A 9,827-nucleotide genomic window follows, 5' to 3' on the forward strand; every position below is an offset into this window, starting at 1 on the left:
GCCTTTCCAAGCACTTCATGGCTACAGAAGTGAGTGCTACGGGTCGGTAGTCATTTAGGCAGGTTACCTTGGTGTTCTTGGGCACAGGGACTATGGTGGTCTGCGTGAAACATGTACTGTAGATATTAGACTCGGCCAGGTACAGGTTGGAAATTTCAGTGAAGACACTCGCCAGTTGGTCAGCGCATGCTCGGAGTACACATCCTCATAATCTGTCTGGCCCTGCGACCTTGTAAATGTTGACCTGTTTAAAGGTCTTACTCACATCGGCTACAGCAAGCGTGATCACACAGTTTTCCAGAACAGCTGGTGCTCACATGCATGCTTCAGTGTTGCTTGCCTCGAAGCGTGCATAGAAGTCGTTTAGCTCATCTGGGAGGCTTGTGTCACTGGGCTACTCATGGCTGGGCTTCCCTTTGTAGTCCGTAGTAGTTTGCAAGCCTTGCCACATCCAAAGAGCATCGGAGCCGGTGGAGTAGGATTCCATCTTAGTCCTGTATTGTCGATTTGCCTGTTTGATGGTTCGTCTAAAGGGCATAGCGGGATTTCTTATAAGCGTTAGAGTCCCACTCGTTGAAAGCAGCAGCTCTACCCTATAGCTCAGTGTGGATGTTGCCTGTAATCCATGGCTTCTGGTTGGGGTATGTACTTATGGTCACTGTGGGGACAATGTCATCAATGCACTTATAGATGAAGCCGGTGACATCACTGTTGCGCCTTGATAGGATGCAAGTGAAGGCACTCATGATGTGCAAGTAGATACTGGGGAAAGGCCGCTATCCCTTAGAATAGTTAAGCTAGCCCTGGCATACTGGGCAAGACTGTAGGGTAGTAAGGTAGATCATCCTACACTGACAATATTGGAAGACTGCTGGGAATATGAACAATATCAAAAGAGTGGTTTTGGCCCAGAGATTGGAAAAAGGGTTGATGAATATGGACTCAGAGATATTGTTATAGGGCCATTTGTGACAATAGGAAATGTGCCACTGTGGTTTTATACAAGACCACATATTGATCTTAGCCTGATAGAAGAAAATAAACAGTGATGTGAAGAATCTATGCAAGAGACTAACAAATTATTTATCTGTATATTCATCAGAAATGGTCGTGATAATTGTTGGATAGAGGAGGTGCAACCAAGAAGAGTAGTAATATGTTCGGACTCTGCATTAATTTTGTGTAGTTTAAGATCTGGAAAGTCAGAATGTGAGGATTTATGGTTAGAAATAATGATGCTGCTGTTGGGGTTACAAAGAAATGGTATTGTCACGGTTGTCGAAGGAGAAGAGGACCAAAGTGCAGCGTGTGTGTCGTTCCACATTTGATTTATACTGTGAAGCTATGCAATACATAAATAAACTTGAATGACCAAAAAAAATAAAACGTGAAACAGACACTACTCAAAACTAATCTCCCACAAACCCAGGTGGCACAAACACCAACTTAAATATGACCTCCAATTAGAGACACCGATGACCAGCTGCCTCTAATTGGAGATCATCTCAAACAAAGCCCAACATAGAAATACAAAAACCAGAACAACCCAACATAGAAATACAAAACTAGAACATAACAACATAGGAAAAAAAACCTGTCACGCCCTGACCTACTCTACCATAGAAAATAACAGTTTACCATGGTCAGGACGTGACAGGTATTGAAATTCAGTTATGTTGGATTCTGGCTCATACAGGTGTTTATGGAAATTATACAGGAGATATAATAGCAGAAAGAGCAGTGAAAAATGATATTGTGGATATACAGTTGTTGTTGGGTAGAGGGGAAATTCAAACATTGATTTGGAAAATTGGTTAGATTGCTAGCGGAGACAATGGGATGAAAGAAGTAAGTGCAGACATTTTTATAATATAAGGAAATCTGTACGGGAGATAGTGTCATATAATGGGAACAGAAGGGAGGAGGTTATGTTGTGTAGGATGAGATTAGGGTTTACTGGATTTAATTTATCTTTGAAATTGATAGGGAAACATGGTACTGGAATGTGTAATGGTTGAACATGTATAATTATTTTGTGAAATTATTGACGTAGAAAGGGACAGGTTGTTTGACAGAGTTAGAGAGGTTGGACGGAATGGGAGTGGGTGGTATTTTCGGTGGGGGTGATGGGAGTTCTGAGGTTTGTAGGGAATTATTTATTTAGGGTTAGTTAACTTCTCTGGGCTAGGTGGGACGTGACCGTCCCACACTATTTAACAGCCATTGAAATAGCATGGCGCGAAATACAAAACAGCAAAATTATCATAATTTCAATTTCTCAAACATACGACTATTTTACACCATTTTAAAGATACACTTCTCCTTAATGTAACCACATTGTCCCATTTCAAAAAGGCTTTACAGCGAAAGCAAAACATTAGATTATGTTAGGAGAGTACATAGACAAAAATAACCACACAGGCATTTTCCAAGCAAGGAGATGTGTCAATAAAACCCAAAACACAGCTAAATGAAGCACTAACCTTTAATCTTCATCAGATGACACTCCTAGGACATCATGTTACACAATACATGTATGTTTTGTTCGATAAAGTTCATATTTATATCCAAAAACAGCATTTTACATTGGCGCGGGATGTTCAGAAAATGTATTCCCACCAAAAACGTCCGGTGAATGAGCACATCAATTTACAAAAATACTCATCATAAACGTTGACAAAATACATAACAATTATTTTAAGAATTATAGATACAGTACTCCTTGATGCAACCGCTGTGTCAGATTTTAAAATAGCTTTCGGCGAAAGAACATTTTTCAATATTCTGAGTACATAGCTCGCCATCAAAGCAAGCTATACAGACACCCGCCAAGTGCTGGGGTCAGCTAAACTCAGAAATATTCTCTTACCTTTGCTGATCTTCATCAGAATGCACTCCCAGGACTGCTACTTCCACAAGAAATGTTGTTTTTGTTCAAAATAATCCATATTTATGTCCAAATACCTCCGTTTTGTTTGTGCGTTCAGGTCATTATCCAATGGCATAATGTGCGAGCATAATTCGAGACACGAAAAGTAAAAATGTTCCATTACCGTTCGTAGAAGCATGTCAAACATTGTTTACAATCAATCTTTATGGTATTTTTAATGTAAAAATGCGATAATATTCCAACTGGACAATAGCGTATTCATTCCAGAAGAAAAAGAAGGAGGGGCGCACTGTCGGGCTCGCACATCACCAAGTCCTTTGTCCATAGGCAGTCCACTCATTGACTGAGCTCCTATTCTCTGCCCGGTTACAGGAGAATGATGAAAAAACTTTCTGAAGGCTTTTGACAGCCAATGGAAGCCTTGGGAAGTGCAACTTGACCCCACAGACACTGTAGTTTCGATAGGGATTCAAAAGAAGAACTACAATTCTCAGATCTCCCACTTCCTGGTTGGATTTTTCTCAGGTTTTTGCCTGCCATATGAGTTCTGTTATACTCACAGACATCATTCAAACAGTTTTAGAAACTTCGGAGTGTTTTCTATCCAAATCTACTAATAATATGCATATTCTAGTTTCTGGGCCAGAGTAGTAACCAGTTTAATTTGGGTATGTTTTTCATCCGGCCGTGAAAATACTGCCCCCTACACCTTGACAGGTTAAGAGAATACACTGTAGATAGGTCATGACTGGCCTCACACTCCAGTACAGTAGGTGGTGGTGTATGCACCTGTCGGTTGGTTGTGATTCGCCAATAAAACTTAAAGAAGAAGAAGATTATTGCTGGAGAGAGATACAATGCTGATTGTACGGAGATTGTGACAGCCGGTTAAATGGCATCCCTTGAGAAGGTAAGAACAAGATGTATGTTAGGAGAAGTGCAGTATTATCATAAGGTGACGTATACTTGGAATACGGAGGAGGAATGGAGGGAAAAAGAGAGGCAGAGGAGGTCTAAGAGAGGGAGAGAGAGAGGAAGAGGGTGAGCTTGAGTCGGTTAAAAATGGCGGGAAAAAAGGAGATGGTTTGTTAAAGAAGAATGGTAGAAAGTGTAAGCAGAGTGAGCTAAAGACAGGAGGAGAAATTGAAGTGAATGAGGGCAAAGTATCTGAGGTGGTAGGTATGGAGACGTTCTCGGAGCCCAAGCCTTGCACTGAGGGTCAGGATAAAGATGAGTCTGCGACAGTAATAGTGAAGTTTTTGGAAAAAGTGGACCCTTGCCTTTTGGCTGATCCATTTGTCGTTTCACATGGGTGAAAACATAGTTGGGTGCTGTGGAATTGGTGAGGGTAAGCAGAAGTGGTCTTGTGATAATTGTTTGTGTTTCTGCTGGTCAGAGGGAGCAGGCGCTCCATGTTAAATGAATGGGGACAAGAGTTCTGAATTGTTTTACTCTCAAGAAAAGAGTGCCATTGAAAGGAGTGATTACTGGGTAGCAGTAAAAGTTGACCAACTGAAGGGGAAGAGTCCCAATGTTTGTGATGCTCGTCGTTTGGTGCGGCACAGACAGGGTGGCGTGAGTGGTGAAACAGTCATTGTTTGTTCTTTTGAGTTTTGATGTTGAGTCTTTGCCCGACAAAGTGATGTTAGGATATATAAGTTATCCTGTACGAGATGTTGTGCTGAATACATTACATTGTTACAGGTATCAAGCTTATAGGCTTGTGGCAGCAGTGTGTATGAGGGATGTTCCTAGGTGTGCAGAAGGGCATGAGTTAAAGGAATGTGTAGCATTGGGGAAAGTAGTGGTAGGTGTTAATTGTAAGGGTGCCCACGGGGCTGGGGATCAGAAATGTCCGGTGCAAGAGAGGCAGGTTGAGGTTTCCAGGGTTAGAGTAGTGCAGAAGATGTCATATGTTGAGGCAGTGAAGAAAGTAGAGGAAGATGGGTCAAGGGGGAAGGATCCTGAGATCCTTTCCTTTTATCTAAGAGGAGTGGTGTGAGTAGTAGATCTGTACCAGTAAACAGGGATACGCCACCAGTAAACAGGGATACGCCAACAAGTGATATGTTTCATTCAGATTGGATTTTTAGCATTTATAGCAATGGTTATTAACTGTACTGCAGGGATGGAACGTAAGTCATAGAAAATTGTTGTGGTGGCAGCTGCAGAGAGGTATTTGGGTGTGCGAGACTTGACATCAGAAGAGTGTTTAAAAATAAATACTTTAAGTGGTGGTGTCCCATCCTTTCAGGTTGTTGGCCTGAGGTAGGACTAAATAGATTTAAATAGCGGATTATAAATAGCAGGTGGTGTTACTTTTTATTATTATAGGGTTTTATTTTTTTGTGAGTGTAGTGTAAGATGGTAGGGTATTTGTTTATTTATTTTGTTCAAGCCAAGTATAAGGGAGTTGTACTCCAGTCTAATAGATGGCAGTAATGCAACATTTAATGGATACCAACCGCCGTTAAACCTCATCGAAGAAGAGAGCGCAACCACAGATAGACGAGAACATCTTTGGCGCAACGTTGGTTTCTTCAGATTCTGACCACGCCCACTGCTGAATGCGGAAGTCACCAGTTGCTGCTGTTTTTGTGCATGAAGGTAGATAAAGAACAAATCTAAGGCTATTGTTCATTTTATTTTTGTTGGCTGGTGTAGTTATGACTTTTATTATTTGATCTAAGATGTTTTGTGGCATCTAGTGTTCTGTTATTCTCCATCAGGGCATTTTTTTGCTTGCTAACTGAACAACAGGTGTAGCTGACATTTGCTAGCTAGTTAGCTACCTGCTGACGTACCTTACAGGTATCATAGTTGTTGATTACTTTATGCATATTTGCTCGTTTTATTTTCTTGCACTGTTTTTTAAACATTTATGATTCATAATTGGCTATGATGTAGATCAACTACACTAAGTATACCAAACAAAGGCACTTAAATATTTTGTCTTGCCCATTCACCCTCTGAATGGCACACATACACAATCCATTTCTTAATTGTCTCAAGGCTTAAAAATCCTTATTTAATCTGTCTCCTCCCCGCAATCTACACTGATTGAAGTGGATTTAACAAGTGACATCGATAAGTGATCATAGCTTTCACCTGGTCAGTCTGTCATGGAAAAAGCAGGTGTTCCTAATGTTTTGTATACTCAGTGCATGTATATATTTTTGGTTGGCTGTGATTGAAATGTTGACCTAGCTGCAATAGCTTTTACCTTGCCACCTGTTCACCCCCCACTCCTGTTCTACAGGTTTTAGAGAACTTTCCCTTGATGTGAACTGAAGATAGTACTGCTCCCCAACATGCCACATACACAAGCACACAGATACACACTGATTACAAAGTGTGCGTGCATGGTCATCACACTACTCTTTGCCTCTGGACATGCAGAAGAGATCACTAAAGATGGAACACAGAACCGTTCTCTGGTATCCATCCACCACCTTGCCAGTTTACCTACTCTCCGGGATATCGTAGTGAAAGAGGGAGCCAGCACTCTAATTGAGTGCAATGTCACTGGAAAGCCAGATGACATTCAGTGGTACAATTCCAAAGGGCACGTTCTGGATCCGGAAGAGGGAGGTAATGCATACAGCCAACTCTATCAACTTCTAGTTACCTGAAACCTTTACAACATCTGATGAATTGTTTTACATTGTATTATTAAAAGCACGTTTAACTAACTTTTGATTTCTTTCCAAAAGGTGGGAAATGGCTGATTCAGGACAAGGGCGTTTTAAATATCACAACGGTCAGTTTTGAAGACCGAGGCCGGTACACCTGCATAGCTTCCAGCTCGGCAGGGACCTCCAACTACACCATCACCTTACGGGTGGCCTACATCCACAGCGGCCTGGGCCTGTACTATGTCATCGTGTGTCTCATCGCCTTCACCATCACCATGATCCTCAATGTCACGCGCCTCTGCATGGTCAGCAGTCACCTGAAGAAGACGGAGAAGGCCATCAACGAGTTCTTCCGCACCGAGGGAGCTGAGAAGCTCCAGAAGGCCTACGAGATAGCCAAGCGCATCCCCATCATCACCTCAGCCAAGACCATGGAGTGGGCCAAGGTCACCCAGCTCAAGACCATGGAGTTTGCCCGCCACATGGAGGAGCTGGCCCGCAGTGTGCCACTTCCCCAGACCATCCTCAGTTGCAGGGCCTTTGTGGAGGAGATTATGGAGACGGTGCACACCTCGGTGGGGGCGACAAGCCTCCAGAAAGCTATAGAGCCAGCTAACCCAGAGGGGAGAGGTAAAACCTGTGAGGTCCAGATGTCAGCGGAGCAGCAGGGCCCAGCAGCACATGGCAGAGAGGATGGTGATGGTGTTGATGGTACCATTGAAAACAGCCTGGACATTGAGGTGTCTGTCCACCCTATTTCCAAGTGTGAGGATGAGAAGTGGGCTGAAGGGGATGAGGTGTCTGTACCCATGCTGGGGCCATGCTCCAGTGGGAGTGTGGCTTATGAAAGTCACATTTAGTCGTGCCAGTCAGGTCTTTTTCCAGTTAGTTGAGAGGTCGAAACCAAAGGGCTGCTCAGATGGCAACCACAGATGGTGGGAGTTGAGGTATTTTGTGTCTAGTATGCTACTGCCTCTATTTCATAGAGAAAATACACTGGATGAAACCTAAAGATGTTTCAGAGATGAGATAGGCCTTGTGGTTACTTCTCTACCTGATAGCAGTGGTATTTGATAACAATGGTGGGAGGTGAGGAGAGGATTGTGTTCAGTTTTTACATCTTTATTTACTTCACTACTTGCTTCAGTTTAAAGGAAGGCTTGATTTGGTTGTTTGCTTGTGTGGTTGTATCTTAACAAATTAGAAAAAAGTAGAAACCTGCACACTGCTCTTGCTAGTATCGCTGCTCTTTATTAAGTTTTACGTATTTTTTCTTCAAAAAGCTCTGACGAAGGCCTTGAGGCCGATATGTAAAGCTTAATAAAGAGCAGTGATACTAATGAGTAGTGTGTGGGTTTCTTCTTTTTTCTCATCTTATTCAACTATGCACCTGCAACAGAGATGGCTTAGATGTGCGAGTGCCTTTTTGAATTTTTTATCTTAACAAATAACATGTTGTAATCGCTGTTTAAAATCACTTGGAATATGGGTTGCACAAGGCAATCTAGCAAATTAAGTAGCATTTGACTCGGGGTAATGGGTGTAATCAGTGGTATAAAGTACTTAAGTAAAAAATACTTAAAGTACTACTTAAGTCGTTTTTTGGGGTATCTGTACTTTACTATTTATACTTTTGAAAACTTTTACTTTTACTTCACTACATTCCTAAAGAAAATGATGTACTTTTTACTCCATACGTTTTCCCTGACACCCAAAAGTACTCATTATGTTTTGAATTTTTAGCAGGACAGGAAAACGGTCTAATTCACACACTTATCAAGAGAGCATACCTGGTCATCCCTACTGTCTCTGATCTGGCAGACTCACAAAACACATGCTTCATTTGTAAATTATGTCTTGAGTGTTGGTGCTTGCACCTAGCTATCCGTAAATTTAAAAAACAAGGAAATGGTTCTGTCTGGTTAACTTAATATAAGGAATTTGAAATGATTTATGCTTTTTATTCTCAAGTATATTTTAGCAATAACATGTACTTTTGATACTTAAGTATTTTTAAGACCAAATACTTTTAGACTTTTATTCAAGTAGGATTTTGACTGGGTGACTTTCACTTTTACTTGTGTCTTTCAATTAAGGTATCATTTACTCAAGTATGACAATTGGGTACTTTTTCCACCACTTGGTGTAATTCTGCTATCTTTCCAGTTGGTGGGGGTGTTGCACAACCTTTACAGAGCCAACTGTTTGGTCTCTGAGGTGGAACAAGAAAAATACTACTTTGTCAGTTTAAAGGTTATATTGGATAACTATAGGGCCATTTGATACTAAGGTTAAATAAACATCTCATTATTTCTCATGAGTCACACCTAATGGCATGTGCTCTACATACATGAGTCCTACTTGCCTACCTGTGAAACAGGTTTGTATTCTAGAAATGACTATACATTGTTAAAATTACATTTGAATATATTCAGGTTAAATGGCAGTCAGACTGTAACTTACTTGGCTTCAGTGAAGTAAACAGTGATAACTATGGGGACAAACTAGTACAGGGACAGACACAGTGTGATGCTCTTTCTACCTCTTCTTTCTTCAGTGTGTTTTGAGGGCTGATTCATTGAATTTGACCAAAGATGGGTAATATGCTAATGACTTAATTCCTTCATCAGCCTCAAGTATAGAACACATTATGAGTTGGCTGAATGAGTAGTGCTTCTCTGGCACTCTTATCTTACTGAAGAACTTTGAACAAATGCACTTCAACAGTGGAAGATTAGCTCTATTTCTCACCGCTGTTGGTCCAAAGGTGTGTGCTTGTGTGTTTTGGGGTGTGTGTTTGTGTGTTTACCTACAGTGATTCATTGGCCCAGTCCAAAACAATTGATTGTTATCAGGGTGAAAACATTGGGTGCCAACTCATTATAACCTGCTTTTTAATGTTTGGAATTGTAGACCTTGAAGTCTAACTTGCAGAGCTCACAAATGAAGTGTTTTAAAATAGTAATAAATATGTCTAAAAACAGATTTTTTTTACTTCCTTTGCAAATCACAGAAACTTCTGAGTAAAGATTGGCTACCAGCATCATTGAAATGAACACCAGCAGTACTTTACCCATGTGTTATTTATTCAGGCACAGAACAATGCAATAATATATCATCTAGTGATTATTCTGGGTACGGGTGGCAGGAATGGAATGAAAATCCTCTGACTTCAGCAGATGGAATGGATAATAATCTCATATGTTGATATTAACTGCTTAGGTTTTGAGAAAGAGATGTGAGTAGAAAAAGCCCTGAAGCAATTTCTTTCCTCCCAATGAACTCTGACATCTCAGCCTTGA

The 9,827-nt window shown here is 41.1% G+C and overlaps 1 protein-coding gene across 2 annotated transcripts; it reads left to right on the forward strand.

Annotated features, from left to right (window-relative positions):
* The first annotated feature begins 5,371 nt into the window (after nucleotides 1-5,371).
* LOC106567997 (microfibril associated protein 3) lies at nucleotides 5,372-9,510 on the forward strand. 2 transcript variants are annotated; one of them, XM_014137963.2, is made up of 3 exons: nucleotides 5,372-5,497; nucleotides 6,150-6,481; nucleotides 6,604-9,510. In XM_014137963.2, exons 2-3 carry the CDS (start codon nucleotides 6,202-6,204, stop codon nucleotides 7,383-7,385), a joined length of 1,062 nt encoding a protein of 353 aa, XP_013993438.1. In that variant the 5' UTR covers nucleotides 5,372-5,497; nucleotides 6,150-6,201; the 3' UTR covers nucleotides 7,386-9,510. The 2 variants fall into 2 exon arrangements, with proteins under 2 accessions (XP_013993438.1, XP_013993439.1); XM_014137964.2 differs by having other exon boundaries at nucleotides 5,443-5,701.
* Nucleotides 9,511-9,827: the final 317 nt, after the last annotated feature.

This window comes from Salmo salar, chromosome ssa13, assembly GCF_905237065.1.
Source record: "Salmo salar chromosome ssa13, Ssal_v3.1, whole genome shotgun sequence".
In the NCBI taxonomy this organism is placed as follows: domain Eukaryota; kingdom Metazoa; phylum Chordata; class Actinopteri; order Salmoniformes; family Salmonidae; genus Salmo; species Salmo salar.

Excerpts from the sequence above, each read along its gene's own strand:
- LOC106567997 (XM_014137963.2), top strand. The coding sequence starts at position 6,202 with ATGCCACATACACAAGCACACAGATACACACTGATTACAAAGTGTGCG. Across the intron at positions 6,482-6,603 it reads TCTGGATCCGGAAGAGGGAG|GTGGGAAATGGCTGATTCAG; the intron begins GTAATGCATACA and ends TCTTTCCAAAAG.